General features: G+C 35.2%; 1 protein-coding gene across 1 annotated transcript; it reads left to right on the top strand.

Moving 5' to 3' along the window:
• Positions 1–349: 349 nt before the first annotated feature.
• LOC141674002 (uncharacterized) lies at positions 350–16,707 on the top strand. Its single transcript, XM_074480730.1, has 6 exons — positions 350–374; positions 473–885; positions 7,853–8,190; positions 8,617–8,805; positions 15,082–15,607; positions 16,354–16,707. Exons 1-6 carry the CDS (start codon positions 350–352, stop codon positions 16,705–16,707), a joined length of 1,845 nt encoding a protein of 614 aa, XP_074336831.1.
• The last annotated feature ends 5,664 nt before the right edge of the window (positions 16,708–22,371 follow it).

Below are 22,371 nucleotides of genomic sequence, written 5' to 3'. Positions count from 1 at the left end.
TATGATGAAGAGTGTGCTTATAGAACTCACAAAATTATTTCCTTGCAGGAGAGAATAGCTTCTATGTACGAGATGGTTAATGATTTATACATGGGAAGGAATCAACCTATGTGGTAATCATCGAGTCTATCATGGAGCCTAGCTGACAATGTTTTGTGTGTTTATTGTGGCGGTGCTCATATATATGACTATTGTCCTTCTAATCCATATTCAATTTGCTTTGATATTAATCAGCCCTTGGTGCAACCTCCCAATTATTCATGGATCAATCAAGGAGCTTATCTTAGAACTTCACCAAAGAACTCTAACTATTCTTATTTTTAACAATCTCAACAACAAGAGCTTAATGATGGGAGGGAAAATATGGAAGCTGTGTTAGTTGAAAGTGAACAAGAGGTGGAGGTTTGACGGACGACATCTAATCTTGAAGGATATGTTATTGAATCTTCATAAAACTATATTGATGTTCTAGTTTCTGATAAATTAAAGCATGATTTAGATGAAGATATATTGGATCAGCACATGCTCAATTCTGGACATGAGAATAAGAAAGAGGAGGAAGATGTAAACTTTGTTGAGGTTGATTCACAAGACGCGGAAATAGTGCTTTATTTTGAATCATTGGAAGTACTATTTAGAGCAGTGAACCCTCCAAAAGCATCTATTAAGGAACCACCTGATTCAGAATTTAAAATGCTTTCTCATTTTAAGGAGGTTTATTCGAGTTTATCTTCGACGTTGTCTATCATTGTCTCAGCAAAATTATCTTCAGACAAGAAAGAAAATTTGTTCAAGATTCAACTAAAGAACAAAATTGGTGTTGGATGGCTTATGTCAAATTTTGGTGATATTGTCCACTCTTTTTGGATGCAAGTCCTGTTACAGGTCACTAGAATAGATTCTTTTGAGGAGCGAAGGAGGTTGAAAATTTTCATCAAGGAGGTGGTCCCAAACATGATAATTAAATGGCCGCTAGGAAACGCTGTGCAAAATTTTACACCACGGTGTGAAATTTTTAAGTAAAAAGATGGGTTTTATGTCTAGCCAAAAGATATTAAATAAAGGTGTTTTTTGGGAGTCAACCCAATATGTTGGTATGTAATTATTGTAATAATAATATTAATACAGTACTAGTATATTATTATAAAATATTTTTGTATAATTTTTTTAATAAGATTGGTTTATTTTTGTATTTATTTTTACTTCCACAAGGTGCCTTGATGAATTTTGTGTGAAGTGTTACAGAACTATAAGGGCGATAGCATTTTTCCGTGAGTGATTTTTAAATGTTAAGTGAGCATGATCATGCTCTTTCTCATGTTCTCCCTGTCTAAGGTACTGTGGTGTATCCTCATTTTAGCATGACCATGTGAACCTCTGTATGATCATGCATGCTCATCTTAGACAACGACAAGCTCTTCTGCCATTTTGGCATGCGCAAGCTAGTCAATAGCATGTGCATGTGTGTGCACAACCAGACTTATTTCTCACGTGAGCGGACCGTGTGCTCAACCAGACTTCCTTCTCGCACCGGTTTGAAGGCCCATTAGAAGATAGCAGCTCATCTTATAATAGCATCACATGCAGTCAAGCACAACAGGCACAATCCTCCAGTTAGAAGATATCAAGCCAAAAATATATTAATTTCGCTGTCAATGAGGATAAAACCCTGACCAGAGCTAACTATAAGAGCTCTAATTTGGCACTTTAAACCGGCTGAACTAGCCTTGTACATGTGCTAGAATATGAACTGCAATTATTATCTATTGAAAGTGGACTTGAAAATTTATAATATACTTAAAGGCAAGAGTTACTTCCAACAATAATTTTCAAAGAGACACTTCTTGTTCACCACTAAGGGAGTATTATTAACTTTTTTATATATTTTTTTATTTTTTTTATTTATTTTATTTATTTGTGTATTTTTTTAGGATTTTTTTTATATATTTTATATTTGTTGTTCATTGGGGATAATGAACCACTTTAGTGTGGGGAGAGGTTTTCAACTTTGAAAAAATAAAAAAAAATAATGTCAACATTAACAAGACAAAAAGTAATAAATATTAGGATAATTTTTTTAAAATTTGTTTCTTTTTAGATTTTCGTGTGTCATATGTATGTTTCCTTAGAGTAAAATACCTTATGCATGATGATGTCTTGTATGTGCTTGTGAAATTTTAAAACTTCAATGTACGTCGTATTTTGACGAGTATAACATGCTATTACCTATGAGATATTGAGCCTAATTTATGATTGATGCATCTTTTATCAATCTATTTTTTTTTGTGAGATATTTATCATTGTCCTTGTTGATCTAGAGCTTGCTTTAAATCAGATCGTGCGTATATTAATATTGTGTATGTGTAAAAATGATAAAGGCGATAGGATTAACCATATTGTCCCAAACAGTACCCTGAAAAAATAATCCTTAGTGAGCCCTCTTGAGCCTATATCCTTTTTCTTTGTATGTCACCAATTAAATCTTGAGCTGACTTTTTTATTCTTGTCTTGATTGACTAGTATAGCATGGTGATTAATGTTTGAGATTGGTGAAAATATAAGTATGAGGATTTCTTTGTTCAAGTGGGATTTTTTGCTGGGAATCAATTACTTGATCATCGAAAAAAAAATAAATGTATTACAACAAAGTATCAAGTACTCCAATGAGTTCAATGGGTGGCAAGTGAAATGTCATATGAAAGGAACGATCCATGTACATGTGCTGGTATTAAGTATAATATTTTGGTGATTTTTCACTGCCTTTGAATATTGGAGAATGACTTGACTTTGAAAACAAATGAGAAAGAAGAAGATCAAGCAGAGTCTGTGTAATATCCGGGATATCGCGTGTAATAAGTTTATCAATAAATGATTTTTATGTAATTATTATGTGAATTTTTGGTGAATTATCTGTTGATTGATAATAATATTTAGATGTATATATGTGATAAAATGTGAGTGTGTTAATTTTATTATGTCCAGATTAAAATATAGGTAATTAAGGTATTTTTCTGGTAATTTTTGTAGTATTATATGATTTTATATTGATTTATGAATTTATTAATTATTTTCTGAATAATTACGAAATTATTTTAAAAAGCCAGGAATCGTCCAACCTTAACCATTTTTACATTTTTACAACCCGAAACTCTTCCGAAAACTCCTTCCTAACCGAATCTGGTAATTCCGGACATTTTCCGTGTTTTGACTTTTTCGATCCGGATTACGGTTTGACTCGTGCGCGTCCCGGAGAACAATTTTCGATACGATAATAGTTTTGATATATCAACAAACCCCGTATTCTCGAAAGACGGGATAATATTATATTATCTTCGTATAAAGTGTTTTATAAAAAGCCTGGTTGGGATAATTATCCAATACGGGTATTAAATCGGATCATTTTTGCAGTTACTTAGCGGCTAAGTAACTAATTTATCGATCCAAAATGATCCAACACAAACCCATATTGCATAAATATATATATATATATATCCCTTTTATTATTTCAATTTATTCGTATAATCATAATCGATCAGTAGAATTATAGAAAATACAGAGAAAAACCCTAAAAACGTTGTGTTCTTCACAATCAAGCCCAAGAACGAAGATGTTATTGAACTCCGATTTGGGCGTGTGATATATCAAAACGAAGCTCTCGAAAACCTCTTTCTGAATCAATCATCTGTTTCTGTGCAAAAATCAAGGTATTCTTATGATTTAATTATTTTATTTCGAATTTATTAAAGATTAAATTATGAAAATTTGTTCTTCATATTGTTCATATGATTTGATGATTTCATTGTATAGATAATCTTTTTCTGGTCATTTTGGTATATTATATGTCAAAAACCGAGTTCAATAATATATAGAAAAGGGTGTTTGATTCTTGGAAATAAAAATTAGGGTTCTTGATATGAATGTTCTAAATTGAAAATTGGGTATTTCTAGGTAAAGGGTTATTATTTAAAATTGATGTTACCATCTTGTAGATCGTTGAAAACCGATTTGATTGATGTATGGGTAATGAACGGACGATAGCCGGAAGGGCTTCGTCGGAAAATTGTTCAAGGCGGCGGCGATAATTTTCAATCGGTTATTCGGGCCGATTTATGAAAGTTTAGATGATTTTGAGTACACGATTGTGTTTCTGGAAAACCAAAGGTAAGTTCTCGTGAGTTTCGTGCATTTTTGGGCACGATTGAAGGTGGATGGAAAGCTCCAGTCGCCGTTAATGGCGACTGGCCAGCGGTGACCGGCGGGAGTTCGCCGGGGAAGAAGGTGGGGGGTGGAAAATTTCATTTTTCACCCTCTGCTTTGCAAATATTTTCAAATTCCGTATTTTAGTTGTAAAACTTACAAAAACTGGATGGCAGTTTAAAATTTTTAAAATTTTATATTTCTATTTATTTAATTTTCAGAAATTAGTTTTAATTGATTTTAAATTTCAAAAAAATCAATATTTTTAATTCTAAAAATTATTTTAAATTCGAAATTAAATCTTAATTATTTAATTAATTAATTTTAAGTGATAATTAATTATTTAATTAATTAATTAGTTTAATTATTAATTGATTAATTGATTAATTGATTTAATTAGTTATTAATTAATTTTAATTGATTAATTAATTAGATTTAATTAATTCTATTGATTTAAAAAAATTCAAAAAATTAGTATCGAGCTTTAAAATATTATTTTAAATTATTTTCAAGGCTCGATAATTATTATAAAATTATTTTAAAGCCAGATTCGGGTGTTCAAACCCTATTATTTAATTATAAAATGATTCAGAGTCCAATTTTAATTTCGAAAAATGTTCGAACATTTGTATTAAATACCGGGAAAATTATTTTGACCCCGAATCTTCTTTGAAAAATTATTTGGATTGAATATCTTATGTGCTATGTGTTGTACGTGACCTGATTGCTGTATAAAATGATTGTTTGTGCATTGTTCGATTGTTTCTGCTATAACTTTTAATCCGTACGTCGGATTTAGGTGAAACGAAGGGTAGATAGAAGCTTGTATCGAATAGAATGAGTTGAGAAATAGTGTTGATGAACATATGTGATGTTTAACAGAGGAAGCGAGACATAGAAAAGGAAAGCAAGCGGTTAGTGAGTGGGAACCAATTGACAAGTGTTAGTGAAGTAAAAGCGAATTGATAAGGCAGGTGTCCTTGAACTTTCTTGTAGTATACTTGTGAATACTTTTAAACTCTTTTGATTATGTTGAAATTAATCCGAGTAATTCCTATTCTATATTGCAAGTACCTAGAAGTACTTAACCCTAACCCTGATTCTTATTGATCTTGAGCCATAAGCCTTGTTCTTTGTAAACTATTAATTGTTGAATTCTCAAATACAAACCACACCTATACGATACTACTTCCCAAACACATATATACCACGCATTGATTCTTGATACTGAATTACTTGATATACCAACCATTTTGCTTTATTCAACAGAAGACCACTCCTTGTAACCCATGAACCCTGGGTCTTCTAATTTTGATTCATCCTTTGATTGAAAACTAATTCTTATGATTCCATTGTTATACATACTTGGAAATCTTGAATCACCTTACACGATAAAGATTGTTTATGATTCAGTTATTGATTTACATTGTTTATCATATTGTTATTCTAGAATTGGATTGTTTTCAAATACGGACCAGATTCGTGGTCGGACCAGATTCGTGGTCAAAGTAGGCCAATATGTGCCTTGGATCCAGTATATAGAGCAAAGCTGGGAGCCTTGCTCGGGGTTAGTGCGTGACTGATCAGCAGCCTAACCTTGGTTTTTTAAAATAAAAGTGAATATCCAGTTCTAATCATTGCTTATCAGTAAACTTGATTTCTTATATCATTTCAGTTGATCATTGTTAATCTCAGTTACTGTCATTGTGACTTGCTGAGCTAGTTAGCTCACTCTTGAAAATCTGTTTTATACTTTTTTCCAGTGAAAAAAGAAACTGGTGGTAGCGAGGATCCTCAGACAAGTGTGCAAGCTAGGTATCCAGGTTGAATGGAATAGACTAGCAGATAATGTTTGGCTTGGTTGTGTTAATAGTTTGTAGTAAAGTTTAAACTTCAGTTGTAAGATAAAATAAGTTGGGATTTGGAACGTTTGTAATATAAATAAGGTTGTAGCTTGTGGACATACTTTAAACTGCGTCGATCTTTGGAATATGGTAAGTAGGGTCATTGTATATATATATATATATATCCTTATATTCATAAACAGGTTTAAATATAGTGAGTGTGTGTGTTGTGGACCCCCAAACTTCTGACCCGGGTTTGGAGGGCGCTACAGTTTGGTATAAGAGCTACGGTTTAAAGTCAGTGCCACAAGCCTAGATTGTCGGGAAGGGGTAGAGGGTTAAGATTAGTACTAGGAAATAAAGAAATAGAGCGTCAAAAAGTTGAATATGACTAAATAATAGGTTTTAGTATGATTCGTTTCGAGATTCGAGATTCTTATTTAGCAACGTGATTTTCGGATAGCAGCGATGGCAGATTCCTTATTTCGATATCATCTGATTACTCGGAGCCTTTCGTCGGAGGATCATCATTTGTTCCACGTCCTGCTCTTCCGTCGGTGTCAGTCATAATACATGTTGCGACGGATGCACCAATGCAAATTATTCTATCTTTAAGCGTGAGATTACCTATTCGAGGACCTCCACCTGTTGATTATGATTCTATTGGACATTCGGCTGCGGGCGCGTCTTAAGATTTTGTTGACCCCATTATAAATCAGATTCTCTCATTCCCTACTTAAGAATTTTTCTATCTAAACATTATTTCTTTTCTTGGTGATTCTATCGGACGGTTGAGGGCAAACAATGCATATGCGTTGACTATTTGTATGTGTGACAAAAGGGTCTGGTGGGATGCCACCAAATTATGTGTTGTGAACTATGCGGTACTAAGACTGGACATCTTATGTACTTGTATGGTTGCTCTCAGTCGTACCTACATCTTCTTCACTATTCCTTCTCATTCGATTTCCTTGATTTTGAAATTTTATTTGGTATTCTATGACAATGAATTTCTTCAGTAGTCTAGTATAAGGTTCTTCTTTTGGAGCAAGAAGCCCTGTTGGCACAGGTCCGGGGATTTCAACACATTATCAGGACTATAGATGTCGACAGAAATGTGAAGGAATTTCGGAATAAGATTCAGGTGACCCGGAGAGTACTTGAAACTAGACAACGAAGATGATGTGACAGCTGATATGTGTATAACAATGTGGGATATATAAAAATCAGATTTTGGTGGGAATATAAATAAACAAGACTTGCTGACTTATGGATAAACCTGTTATACCTTTGCCTTCAATAAAACGTTTCGTGCTTGTACCACCAAACTTTGATATAGACCAATGTCTTTCCTTTTTCAGCATTGTCAATACTTTACTATACCTGTTTTATTTTACTATACCAGTTATGAACTCTTGTGATAACATGTACCCTTTTTCCCTTAACTGTTTACATTCTGTAAAGAAGCATGCAATTTACTTATTTCAATTATTGAAAATGTTTTCAAAAAGGAAATGTTTCTGTTTTACAAAAATCTTTTCAGAAAAAGGGATTTGATTTAAAGGCTAAATAAGTTGTTTGATTCTTTACAGAAAATGCCTCCTAGAAGAAACACCCGTGCTACCAACCAAAATGAAGAAACCAACAACAACAACAACAATACCCAAGACAGCAATAACCAGAATGTGAATCCAGGTCCCATAGACCCAATTGTAGCCCAGATTCTTCAGATCTTGGCCCAACAGACAGTCCATCTGACTCAACAGCAGCAGAGGCAGACTAACCCTCAGGTAACCTTTAAGACCTTTCAGGCGGTGAATCCACCAGAGTTTAAAGGTTCTGCAGATCTGATTGAGGTAAGGGTCTGGTTGAAGGAGATTGAGAAGGCATTTGCCTTAGTCAAGGTGAAAGAGGAGCAAAAGACTGAATTTGCAAGTTACTATCTGAAGAATGAAGCCACATACTGGTGGGAAATTGTTAAAGTGTTGGGAGGTACCGATGATGTTGTGTGGGAGAGATTCAAGGAGTTGTTTCTCGGGAAGTATTTTCCTCAATTCGTCCAGGACCAAATGGAATTGAAATTTCTGGAGTTAAAGGAGGGGAGTATGTCAGTGACAGATTACGAAAGCAAGTTTAAGGAATTGTCCAGGTTTGTACCATCCTATGTGGACACTAATAGGAAGAAGGCTAAGAGGTTCCAGCAAGGACTCAAGCCATGGATCCGTGGGAAGGTGGCCATATTTGAATTGGACACGTATGCGGGAATTGTGTAGAAAGTTATGATTGCAGAGACAGAAAGTGAAATGTCCCAGAAAGAGAAAGAAGGTAAGAAGAGGAAGTTTGAAGGAGGTGAAGGACAATCTCAAGCAGGGAAGTTTCCAAATTTTAACCAGAGGAAGGGCAAGTTCCAGCCCGGAAGAAATTTTAACAGACAGAATACAGGCAACGAAGGCCAAGGTAACCGCCCAGCCATGGGGAACCAACCAACCCAGTAGAGGCCAGCTCTACCAGATTGTCAAGTCTGTGGAAAGAAGCATGGAGGAGTTTGTAATAAGTTGAATGTGGTCTGCTACAGATGCAACCAGAGGGGGCAATATTCAAGGGAGTGTCGTAACCAGCCAGCCATAGAACCAGCTAACAAGGATCAGCCTACCAGGAATCAGGAAGGAAAAGTTTTAGCAATTGGGTATACATGTTTCAAGTGCGGAAAGCCAGGACACATGGCAAGGGATTGCAAGGCACCAGTTCCAGTTAATAATACACTGTGAATCATGGGAGCTACTCCAACAGTGCATGAACCTCCCAGAGCTAGAGTTTATGATATGTCTGTGAAGGATGCTATCGTGGATACTGATGTTGTGGCAGGTATGCTTACTGTGAACTCCTTATGTGTTAAAGCGCTAGTAGATTCAGGAGCAACTCGATCATTTATTTCTCAAGGTGTTGTTAATAAGTTAAATTGTCCGGTTGAATTGTTAAGTGAGATTATGACGGTAGAATTAGCAAATCAGGAGCGTGTATCTATTAACCAAGTGTGTAAAAACTGTGAGATTGAGATTATTGGCCATAATTTTGATGTTGACTTGATACCATTTAAGTTAGGAGAGTTTGACGTTATTTTAGGAATGGATTGGCTATCTAAGAATGATGCTCAGATAGACTGTCGTAATAAGAAAGTAATACTGAAGACACCAGATGAGAAAACGGTGACATTTAGAGGCCAGAGACAAGCGAAGAAGTTCTTGACGATGATTCAAGTTCAGAAACTATTATGATAAGGATGCAAGCATTTCATTGCCTACGTGATAGACAAAAGTCAGGAGCCAGCAAAACTGGAAGATATTCCTGTGGTAAATGAATTTCCAGATGTATTTCCAGACGAACTACCAGGACTTCCTCCGGATAGGGAAATTGAGTTTACAATCGACTTAGCACTTGGAACGGAACCAGTATCGAAGGCCCCACACAGAATGGCGCCAGTTGAAATGAAGGAGCTAGCAAAGCAATTGCAAGAATTATTAGAAAAATTAGTGATTCGACCCAGCGTATCCCCATGGGGTGCACCGGTGTTATTTGTTAAGAAGAAAGACGGAAGCATGAGGCTATACATCGACTATCGAGAACTTAATAAGCTTACGATCAAGAACAAGTATCCATTACCTCGAATTGACGATTTGTTTGACCAACTGAAAGGAGCCAAGTATTTTTCTAAGATTGATTTGAGATCTGGATATCATCGATTAAAGATCAAACCTGAAGATATGCCAAAGACAGCTTTCAGAACAAGGTACGGTCATTATGAATTCTTAGTGATGTCTTTTGGATTGATCAATGCCCCAGCAGCATTTATGGATTTGATGAACAGAATTTTCAAGGAATATTTGGATAAGTTTGTAATTGTGTTTATCGATGATATTTTGATCTACTCTAAGTTAACGGAAGATCACGCGGAACATCTAAGGATAGCTTTGGAGATTTTGAGGAAGAAGAAGTTGTATGTAAAGTTTTCAAAGTCCGAATTTTGGTTACAAGAAGTCCAATTTTTAGGACACGTAGTAAGTAATGAAGGAATCAAAGTGGACCCAGCAAAGACTGAAGCTATTATGAATTGGGAATGGCATAAAACACCAACAGAGGTGAGAAGTTTCTTGGGATTAGCGGGATATTATCGAAGTTTTGTTCAAGATTTCTCGAAGATTGCGACGCCTTTGATAAAGCTTACCAGGAAGAGTGAGAAGTTTATATAGAACGAGAAATGCGGAGAAAGTTTTCAAGAATTAAAGAAGAGATTGATTACGGCACCTGTTTTGTCACTTCCAGATGATCAAGGGAATTTTGTTATATATAGTGATGCTTCTCATAAGGGATTAGGTTGTTTTTTGATGTAGCATGATAAAGTTATTGCATATACGTCGAGACAACTGAAACCTCATGAGCAGAAGTATCCTACTCATGATTTGGAACTAGCGGCAATAGTATTCGCCTTGAAAATTTGGAGACATTACTTATATGGAGAAAAGTGCGAAATCTATACTGATCACAAAAGTTTGAAGTACATATTCACGTAAAAGGAGCTCAACATGAGATAAAGAAGATGGTTGGAGTTGATCAAGGATTATGATTTCACGATTAACTATCATCCAGGAAAAGCGAATGTGGTGGCAGATGTGTTAAGCAGAAAGGAAAGACTAAACATGCTGACGATACCTGAAGAATTATACAAAAAAATTTCAGAAGTTGGAATTGGAGGTCAGAATTTGCAAGCCTAGTGAAATAAAGATGTATAGCATGATGTTTCAGCCAGAGTTACTAAAGAAAATAAGAAAATGCCAAGAGGAAATAATGGATCAGGATATCAATCATTTGGTTGGTGAAGAGCTATGCACTCAAAAGGACGATCAGGGTATTCTTAGATTTTCATCCAGAATTTGGATACCACCAGTTGCAGAACTGAAGAATGAAATTCTACACGAAGCTCACAACTCAAGGTATTCCATTCATCCGGGAAGTACCAAGATGTACAGAGATTTAAAAGAAAATTATTGGTGGCCAGACATGAAAAGAGAAATTGCGGAATGGGTCAGCAAATGTTATACGTGTCAAAAAGTTAAGGCAGAGCATCAGAGACCAAGCGGATTATTACAATCATTGGAAATTCCAGAATGGAAGTGGGAGCACATTGCTATGGATTTTATAGTTGGATTACCAAGGACGAAAGTGAACCATGATGCTATTTAGGTCATAGTGGACAGACTAACCAAATCAGCTCATTTTTTGCCTATTAATGAAATATTTTCACTGGATAAGTTGGTTCACATGTATTTGAAGGAAATAGTAGTTCGTCACGGAGTCCCTGTGTCTATTGTATCTGATCGAGATCCAAGATTCAATTCGAGATTTTGGAGAAGTTTTTAGGAATGATTGGGAACTAGGTTAAACATGAGTACGGCTTATCACCCGCAGACGGATGGCCAAAGTGAGAGAACAATCCAGACTATTGAAGATATGTTACGTGTTTGTGCTATTGACTTCAAAGGAAATTGGGACGAGAATTTACCCTTAGTGGAGTTTGCTTACAATAACAGTTATCATGCCAGTATCGGAATGCCTCCCTATGAAGCTCTTTATGGATGCAAATGTCGATCACCAGTATATTGGGACGAAGTTGGAGAGCGTAAAATACTTGGACCTGAATTGGTACAGCAGACAAAAGAGGTTGTGGAAGTCATCCAGAAAAGGCTAATTGCAGCACAGGATCGTCAAAAAAAGTTTGTAGATCAATCCAGAAAGGACATGGAATTCGATGACGGAGATCTAGTGTTATTAAAAGTGTCACCATGGAAAGGATTGTCAAGATTTGGGAAGAAAGGAAAGCTGAGTCCTAGATACGTCGGACCTTTTGAAATTTTGAAACATATCGGTAAGGTAGCATACGAATTGGCGTTACCACCGCACATGAAGCATATTCATAATGTTTTTCACGTATCAATGCTTAGGAAGTATAACCAAGATTTTAAGCATATAATCAAGTATGAGCCGATAGAACTTCAAGCAGATTTATCATATGTAGAGAATCCGATAGAGATTCTAGAGAAGAGAGAAAAGATTTTGAGGAATAAAGTCATAAAGTTAGTAAAAGTATTGTGGAGAAACCCAAAAGTTGAAGAGTCAACCTGGGAACTAGAAAGTGAAATGTGAGAAAAATACCCTCACTTGTTTACTTAGGAGATTCTGAGGACAGAATCCTTTTAAGGGGGAAGATGTAATATTCGGGATATCGCGTGTAATTATTTTATCAATAAATGATTTTTATGTAATTATTATGTGAATTTTTGGTGAATTATCTGCTGATTGATTATAATATTTAGATTTATTTATGTGATAAAATGTGAGTGTGTTAATTTTATTATGTCCAGAATAAAATATAGGGAATTAAGGTATTTTTCTGGTAATTTTTGGAGTATTATATGATTTTATAATGATTTATGAATTTATTAATTATTTTCTGAATAATTACGAAATTATTTTAAAAAGCCGGGAATCGTCCAACCTCAACCGTTTTTACGTTTTTACAACCCGAAACTCTTCTGAAAACTCCTTCCTGGCCTAATCTGGTAATTCCGGACATTTTCTGTGTTTTGACTTTTTCGATCCGGATTACGGTTTGACTCGTGCGCGTCCCGGCGCACAATTTTCGATACGATAATGATTTCGATATATCAACAAACCCCGTATTCTCGAAAGACGGGATAATATTACATTATCTTCGTATAAAGTGTTTTATAAAAAGCCCGGGTGGGATAATTATCCAATACGGGTATTAAATCGGATCATTTTTGTAGTTACTTAGCGGCTAAGTAACTAATTTATCGATCCAAAACGATCTAAAATGAACCAATATTCCATAAATATATATAGCCCTTTTATTATTTCATTTTATTCGTATAATCATAATCGATCAATAAGAATATAGAAAATACAGAGAAAAACCCTAAAAACGTTGTGTTCTTCATAATCAAACCCAAGAACGAAGACGTTATCGAACTCTGATTCGGGCGTGTGATATATCAAAACGAAGCACTCGAAAACCTCTTTCTGAATCAATCATCTGTTTCTGTGCAAAAATCAAGGTATTCTTATGATTTAATTATTTTATTTCGAATTTATTAAAGATTAAATTAAGAAAATTTGTTCTTGATGTTGTTGATATAATTTGGTGATTCCATCGTGTAGATAATCTTTTTCTGGTCATTTTGGTATATTATATGTCAAAAACGGAGTTCAATAACATATAGAAAAGGGTGTTTGATTCTTGGAAATAAAATTAGGGTTCTTGATATGAATGTTCTAAATTGAAAATTGGGTATTGCTGGGTTGGGTTATTGTTTAAAATTGATGTTACCATCTTGTAGATCGTTGAAAACCGATTTGATTGATGTATGGGTAGTGAACGGACGATAGCCCGAAGGGCTTCGTCGGAAAATTGTTCAAGGCGGCGGCGATAATTTTCAATCGGTTATTCGGGCCGATTTATGAAAGTTTAGATGATTTTGAGTACACGATTATGTTTCTGGAAAACCAAAGGTAAGTTCCCGTGAGTTTCGTGCATTTCTGGGCATGATTGAAGATGGTCGGAAAGCTCCAGTCGCCGTTAATGGCGACTGGCCGGCGGTGAGCGGCGGGAGTTCGCCGGGGAAGAAGGTGGGGGGTGGAAAATTTTATTGTTCACCCTCTTCTTTACAAATATTTTCAAATTCCGTATTTTAGTTGTAAAACTTACAAAAACTGGATGGTAGTTTAAAATTTTTTAAAATTTTATATTTCTATTTATTTAATTTTCAGAAATTAGTTTTAATTGATTTTAAATTTCAAAAAAAATCAATATTTTTAATTCTAAAAATTATTTTAAATTTGAAATTAAATATTAATTATTTAATTAATTAATTTTAAGTGATAATTAATTATTTAATTAATCGATTAGTTTAATTATTAATTGATTAATTGATTTAATTATTTATTAATTAATATTAATTGATTAATTAATTCTATTGATTTAAAAAAATTCCAAAAATTAGTATCGAGCTTTGAAATATTATTTTAAATTATTTTCAAGGCTCGATAATTATTATAAAATTATTTTAAAGCCAGATTCGGGTGTTCAAACCCTATTATTTAATTATAAAATGATTCGGAGTCTAATTTTAATTCCGAAAAATGTTCGAAAATTCGTATTAAATACCGGGAAAATCATTTTGACCCTGAATCTTCTTTGAAAAATTATTTGGATTGAATATCTTTTGTGCTATGTGTTGTACGTGACCTGATTGCTGTATAAAATGATTGTTTGTGCATTGTTCGATTGTTTCTGCTATAACTTTTAATCTGTACGTCGGATTTAGGTGAAATGAAGGGTAGATAGAAGCTTGTATTGAATAGAATGAGTTGAGAAATAGTGTTGATGAATATATGTGATGTTTAACAGAGGAAGCGAGACGTAGAAAAGAAAAGCAAGTGGTTAGTGAGTGGGAAACAATTGACAAGTGTTAGTGAAGTAAAAGCGAATTGATAAGGCAACTGTCCTTGAACTTTCTTGTAGTATACTTGTGAATACCTTTGAACTCTTTTGATTATGTTGAAATTATTCCCAGTAATTCCTATTCTATATTGCAAGTACCTTGAAGTACTTAACCTTAACCCTGATTCTTATTGATCTTGAGCCATAAGCCTTGTTCTTTGTAAATTATTAATTGTTGAATTGTCAAATATAAACCACATATATACGATACTACTTCCCAAACACATATATACCACGCATTGATTCTAGATACTGAATTGCTTGATATACCAACCCTTTGCTTTGTTCAACAGAAGACCACTCCTTGTAACCCTTGAACCCTGGGTCTTCTACTTTTGATTCCTCCTTTGACTGAAAACCAATTTTTATGATTCGATTGTTATACATACTTGGAAATCTTGAATAACCTTACACTTCGAAATAAAGATTGTTTATGATTCAGTTATTGATTTACATTGTTCAAAGGTTTAAACCTCAGAGTGGACCCGGAAACTTTAAGAAGAAAGAATTTGGGAATAAGTCACAAGAAACAAGATCTCAATCAACCAATGGACAGAAACCCCTGCAAGGATCAGTTCCGGAATGTAAGATTTGTAGTAGGCGACATACAGAAATCTGCAATAAGGTGAATATAGTTTATTTCAAGTGTCATACGAAGGGCCATTATGCTCACGAATGCAAGAATCAGAAGGCTAACATCATGTGTTATAAGTTTGGGAAACCAGGACATGTCTCACGAGAATGCAAAGGAGTGGGTAACAACCAATTGATGCAACTGATTATTGTACCCTACCCTGTGAATCAAGTAACTCCTATGTCAACCCCATCATTCCTAATATCTTTCAATCAATCTCAGATAGCATCATCTTTAAATCGCCCAGCTTTGACTTATCCAGCTCAAGCAAGAAATTTCAACATGGACGTGAAGGATGCAATTCAAAGTTCCGATGTGGTGTCACGTATGTTTTCTGTGAATGTTGCTAGTGCTAAAGTATTGATTTATTCAGGAACCACTAGATCATTTATTTCAAAATCTTTTATTGATAAGTTGAATTGTGAAACCCGATTGATGCATGAACCCTTATACATTATCTTAGCTAAACAAGATAGAGTATTTGTAAATCATATTTTCCCTCATTCCGGAAGACATTCCAGTGGTAAGAGATTTTCTGGACGTTTTTCCTGAAGAACTTCCTAGCTTACCCCGGACAGACAAATTGAGTTTACAATAGATCTTGCACCCGGCACCGAACCCGTTTCGAAAGCTCCATATAGGATGGCACCAACGGAGATGAAGGAATTAGCAAAGCAAATACAAGAAATACTTGACAAGGGATTTATAAGACTAAGTGTTTCACCTTGGGTGTGCCAGTGTTGTTTGTGAAGAAGAAGGATGGAAGCATGCAACTTTGTATAGATTATCGAGAATTGAACAAGTTAACGATTAAGAATAGATACCCTTTTCCTAGAATTGATGATCTGTTTGACCAACTCAAGGGAACCTCTTGTTTTTCGAAGATTCATCTGCGATCGGGATACCACCAATTAAAGATTAAGTCTGAAGACATACAGAAAATAGCTTTTCGAACTAGATATGGACATTACGAGTTTCTCGTTATGGCTTTTGGGTTGACGAATGCACCAGTTGCTTTCATGGATTTAATGAATCGAGTATTCAAGGAGTATTTGGACATGTTTGTTATAGTTTTCCTTGATGATATTCTGGTATATTCAAAGATAGAAGCTGATCACGCTGAACATCTAAGAATAGTCTTGGAAGTGCTGTGGAAGGAGAGATTGTATTCCAAGTTCTCGAAGTGCGAGTTTTGGTTAGTTGAAGTAAGGTTTCTAGGACACATTACTGGAAAAGAAGGAATTAGAGTAGATCCTGAGAAGATCGAAGCGGTAATAAAATGGGAGAGACCGAAGACGCCAATGGAAGTGAGAAGTTTTATGGGACTAGCGGGATATTACAGGAGATTTGTAAAGGATTTTTGGAAGATTGTCGTACCACTGACCAAATTGACAAGGAAGAATGAAAAGTTTGAATGGACGGAGAAGTGCAAAAATAGTTTTCAAGAGTTAAAGTAAAGATTGGTAACTACTCCGGTTTTAGCATTACCAGATGATAAGGGAGATTGCGGAGTGGATTTCAAAATGCGACACGTGCCAAAGAGTGAAAGCAGAACATCAGAAACCAAGTGGTTTGATTCAACCATTAAAGATTCTATAATGGAAGTGGGAAAATATTGCCATGGATTTTGTAGTGGGTTTACCGCGAACACGTTCTAGACATGACGTAATTTGGGTGATAATTGACCGCCTTACGAAATCGACTCATTTTCTTCCAATCAATGAGAAGTCTTCGTTAGACAGACTGGTTCATATGTATGTACGCAAAATCGTGTTAGGCCATGGTGTACCTATATCAATAGTTTCAGATCAAGACCCGTGATTCAACTCGAGATTCTGGAGGCAATTTCAAGAAAACCTTGGGACGAAATTAGACATGAGTACGGCATATCATCCACAAACTGATGGCCAAAGCGAACGAACAATCCAAACTATTGAAGATATGTTGTGAAGCTGTGCAATTGATTTTTCGGGAAGTTGGGACGATCATTACCACTCATGGAATTCTCGTATAACAATAGCTACCATTCCAGTGTTGGCATTCCACCATACGAAGCTTTATATGGACGAAGGTGTAGAACACCAACAAGTTGGGATAAAGTTGGAGAAGGAAATATTTATAGACCTAAATTGATTCAGAAAATGAAGGACACTGTCACTGTGATCAAGAAGAGACTCATTGCTGCTCAGGATAGACAAAAGAAGTACGCGGACCCCGCCCGAAAAGATGTGAAATTTGAAATTGGGGAAGCTGTGTTACTAAAAGTATCACCATGGAAGGGTTTGACCCGATTCGGTAAGAAAGGGAAGTTAGCGCCAAGATACATTGGACCTTTTGAAATCTTGAACCAAGTAGGAAAAGTGGCTTATGAGTTAGCCTTACCGCAACAATATCAGCACGTGCATAATGTGTTTCATGTCTCATTACTAAGGAAATATAATCCAGACGCCAACCATGTGATTGAAATTGAACCAATGGAAATTCAAGCTGATTTATCGTATGAAGAACAACTTGTGCAGATACTGGATCGACAAGAGAAAATTCTTAGAAATAAATCAGTAATTTTGGTGAAAGTATTATGGAGAAATCCTAAATTCGAAGAAGCAACGTGGGAATTAGAATCTGAAATTCGAAATCGATATCCTCAATTATTCTCCAAGATTCTGAGGATAGAATCCTATAAGGGGGAGAGGATGTGACAACCGGTAAATATTGGAGTTATTTTTATAAGTGCGATATATGTATTCCTAAATATTCTGTGTTATAAGGCCGATTATGCAAATTCGTTATATATTGTGTATAATTTTATCGTATGGCATTGCAAGTATTGCTGGAAAATTTTAAGCGTGTTAATTTCGTACGCAAGTAAGATTTTCCCTACGCGATTAGTAAATAATAGAGATTTCTCGTAAGTTAATAATCAATTTACATGCAATTATTTGTGTAATTTATAATGCGTTAAGTGTAATTTTTATGATTTATTTGTTAGTATAATAATATGTGAAAAATTATTTTAATATAAAATTTTGTTCGAAATTTTTTTTAACAATTTTATTAAATTTCTAAAATATCATATTATTTATGGTATTTATTTGGTGATTTATGGATTTGTATTTTAGTTAATAAAAATCATTCTTTTAAATTATACCTTTATTAGTTATTGAATTACGAGCATACCCTTGCATGCAATTTCCACTCAAATAGAGACCAAGGGTAGGACTGTCCTTTCACTCCCCACTAACTCATTTTGACCAAGCAAAAGACCAATAAAACCTTGCATGCAATAGTTGGCTATTAGTGGATGGACAAAAGAGTAAGTTCAAACTCCACTACCATTTTAGTGAGACAAAAACAAATTTATACACTCCACTCACATCATTTCTTTTCCACCAACATCACTTCACTCTCTTCCCTCTTTTTCCCTCTTTCTCGGCCGCGCCTTCAACCCCTTCCCCTCTCATTTTTTTTTTCTTTTTCATTTCTTCATCTTCTTGCATCTTTCAACCCCTCTAAGCAAAGGACAATTTCACTTGGTTCTATATCATCATTTAAGGTGAGTTTTCTTAGTTGCTTGTAGTTAAACCAAAGGGTTTAATTTTGATTCTTGTAAATCTAGAGCTGAACTAAATGTGGCTTATAATACTTGAGCAAGAGATGGTCTTGATGAAGTGTTATGCTTCTACTTTCAAGCCATGATCTTGGCCTCAAGCATTCGGCAATGACTCCAAGGAGCCGAATGGGTTTTTGTACTTTGTGTGTTAATTTTATTTGATTTCAAAAAGAAAGAAGCTTTGTATGTGACTTTTAAAGAACCTATAATCTCTTAAAATATGTTTTTACAAAGTTTCTATCCTTGCATGCTATGATTTTTACACTAAAAGTTGAAGTTAATGCTTGCATGTCGTAGTATAGGTGATATTTCAAATAAATGTGTCATGCGACATGAATTTGAGTTTTTGTGCAATGCATGCCACGATTTTTGCTCTAAAATGCTAGTATGTTATGTGCCTTAATGAGTTATGATTAAATCTTGTAGCCATCAAGTTGTTACCTTGTGTTTTTGGTTCGAAAATTTGCTTAGAAGTTCACATGTAAAATCTGCTCTGCTATGCTTTTTTTTTGCCTCGGTAAATGACTATTATGGCTAAGTTCATGATTGTATTTTTCCATAGAATGATAGTTAGTAGGGTTGTGTACAATGTAGCATATATTTGTGGGCTTGCATGTTGGTTTTGGTGTTGATTTGGGAGTAAAGGTGGAAGGAGGTACACTAGGCACTGGTGAGGCCTTGATAGGCCTAAGTTCACTGGAATTAGGAATTAAGTTATACTTGAGTCCATTAGCCTTAGTTCAACAAAAAAACTTGCATTTAGGTAGGTGCACACCCCCATAACCGAGAGCAACTCAGAACAGGGCAGGGCTGGGTAAACTTAAACTTTGGTCGATTATAATCATGCCTTAGGATAGGCCTTCATGGGGCCTTGACTTAAATAAGTATAATGCATCCCTGGGAAGCTTAAAAAACCTTTAGAATTAAAAACTGAATGGGAAAAGTGAGTTTTATGTGACTGAAAACAGGGCAGGGTGAATTCGAGGGAGGCTGGTCAAGTGTCAACTTTGGGCAGAAGTCTAGAGAGGCCTAGGTGAGGCCTTGGCCTGAAACCAAGTCTGAGAGTTAGGTTTAGGTCTTAAAAATCCATGGGAATTGGTTTTTTTAGAATGCCCCAAGTACAAATTGAGATATCGGCTAAAAAGCACAGGACATGCAAACTGTTGCTCACAGGGGACTTCGGTGAAAGTCTTGACCTTTGTAAACCTTTAGGAGTGAGGCATTTGAGTCTCAACAACTTTAAAAGTTAATTTAGAGTCCTAACAACCTGTAGGGAGTGATTTGGAGTGAAGGCCCAAGGTGGAGACACCCCATTTCCACCAAGAAACCCGAGAGCACCCTTTCGAGTGGCATTAGGAAGCTGTAGTGGTATTTGTTGTGTTTGGGACTAAGAAGTGAAGAGTCTGAGTGTTGCACATCATCTTTAGGGTTAATTTAAGGTCAATTATATTTCTTATGTGCTTAGATGTTAAGATGATATTATAGTATAAATAACTCGTAGTATATGCCATGTCGTTATGTGATTATGTGACTATGTGGATAACTTGAATTGTATGCGATTAAGTTATGTGTAATAATAAGTTTGTGTAATCATAATTGTAATAGGGGTAAAGGTTGGTCTAGAAGCTTATAGTCTTATAAGTCGATAAAGGTTTAATAGTAATGAGATTAATATAATGTGTAGGTTCCGAAGCGAAGGGGAACACTCGTGCCGTCAAGATCAAAAAATCTTAGAACTATTGGAAGGCAAGTTACTAATTTCTTATACTTAAAATTGTTGGCAAGTTACTAATTTCTTATGCTTAAAATTGTTGGCAAGTTACCAATTTCTTATGCTTAAAATTATTGGCAAGTTACTACTTTCTTATGCTTAAAATATTGGCAAGTTACTTACCTCTTTATTCTTATAATCGTTGCACATACATGCATTTTCCATGAATGCTTAGTTATAACAACCCCATGACCATAATTATTTCCAATACTTCCGTTAATCACTCTTAGCTTGATTTGTACTTTACCTTCAACTGTTCTTCCCTTGAATCTAATTCAATTAAGCTGATACCTAATCTTTCCCCGACATCCATGTTATAAATCAATAAAATAAATGTTTTCCTATCTTAGTGGATTGGACCCAGACGCAAGTCCTTTTCATGTTGTTGATAGGCTCACATATAGCCTAGGGATCCCATTATATTTGAGAACCCAGTGCGGTTCAGGATTACTTCGCAGCTGATCACCGGTTGTAATCCGTAGAGTCCTAAAATGATTTTGATGATTTAATAATTATAACATGATTGCCCGATGCCATGATACCATATGCCATGTTTCGATTATTATGATTCTACCATGTCTTTATACTATAGCATATTTCCCGATATCATGATTCCATATACCCTATTTCAATTGCTATAATTCTACCATATCTTCATATTATAACTTCATGTTTCTTATTGTCATTCTCACAAGTATCCATATTCCCCCTTAATTTATGAACTCGTGATTTTGAGATAATATCTTGCTTAGTAGAATGATTAGTACTTGCTGAGCGTTGTAGCTCATTTTCTTGTGTTTAACCCTGTTCTACAGCTAGCAATCATGGTCCGTACCAAGCAGACCGCCCGTAAGTCAACCGCTAGGCAGGGTGAAGATCATTTGAGGGCGCATGTTGAATATATATAGTTTAGGCGGAATCCGCCAGTATGTAATCGTGGTATTAGTTAGAAGGGTTGTTCCAAACTCTGAACTTGTAAAGATCTTGGGATTTTTATTATTTTGGGTGGGTTGTATTAGATCATTATCGTCCTTTGGACTTATAAGTTGTAATAATTATGGTTCTCTTTTATTTAGAGTGTGTGTGTTGGGGTGTGACACATTTTTTATATAACTTTGTAACTAATAATATATTCAAATTAAATTTAAATCTGATAATAATGTGAGAGAGTAATGAATAAGCTGTTACAATTTTATTTTAAATTCAAAATTATCAGTTTTTATTTATCTATTAATTGTACAGTTTAATTCTGATATTAAATGGGGTGGCCAGTTACACTTAGTCTCTACTATAAATAGAGGACTAAGGTGCTGAGTTTTTTATACCACACCCTACATTCTTCTTCTCCTCTCTATACTCTCTGCTCTCCCATATTCAGATAGTGGTTTTTCCAGCAAAGTGAGCTTCCAGTCGAAGTTGAGCTTTCGAAGTGCTGTCAACTCAAAGCTCAGAGTTGTTTTATCCTGGGGGAGTTGTTGCATAGTATCCCAACGCAGCAGGTGGGGCAACTAACTCTTAAAGAGCATCCAGGACTTCGAGCAAGGCCTGGCGACTCAGCTATTTCGTTACTTTCTGCAACCAGTTGCATGACACTGATTTATGTTCTTTCTTTCTGTGTTAAAGTTACTGGTACGCTCTCTTTTTTTCTTTGTTCTTTCAGTTTCTGATTTGCATGTTGTTTACCTATATGTTTTGTTTTGTTAACTGTTATCTTGGCCTTGGCTTACTAAATATGATATA

Source organism: Apium graveolens, chromosome 7 (genome assembly GCF_009905375.1).
Source record: "Apium graveolens cultivar Ventura chromosome 7, ASM990537v1, whole genome shotgun sequence".
NCBI classification, from domain to species: domain Eukaryota; kingdom Viridiplantae; phylum Streptophyta; class Magnoliopsida; order Apiales; family Apiaceae; genus Apium; species Apium graveolens.
Note: the sequence above shows the minus strand (reverse complement) of the source record. Positions and strands in the feature narration are given on the sequence as shown.

What these genes read in the sequence shown, in the direction of transcription:
- LOC141674002 (XM_074480730.1), top strand. Translation starts at nt 350, where the DNA reads ATGGGAGGGAAAATATGGAAGCTGT. An exon ending in AAGTTTAAGGAATTGTCCAG is followed by an intron (nt 8,191 to 8,616) that starts GTTTGTACCATC and finishes GGTCTGCTACAG; the next exon opens with ATGCAACCAGAGGGGGCAAT. An exon ending in GTTCCAGTTAATAATACACT is followed by an intron (nt 8,806 to 15,081) that starts GTGAATCATGGG and finishes CATTGTTCAAAG; the next exon opens with GTTTAAACCTCAGAGTGGAC.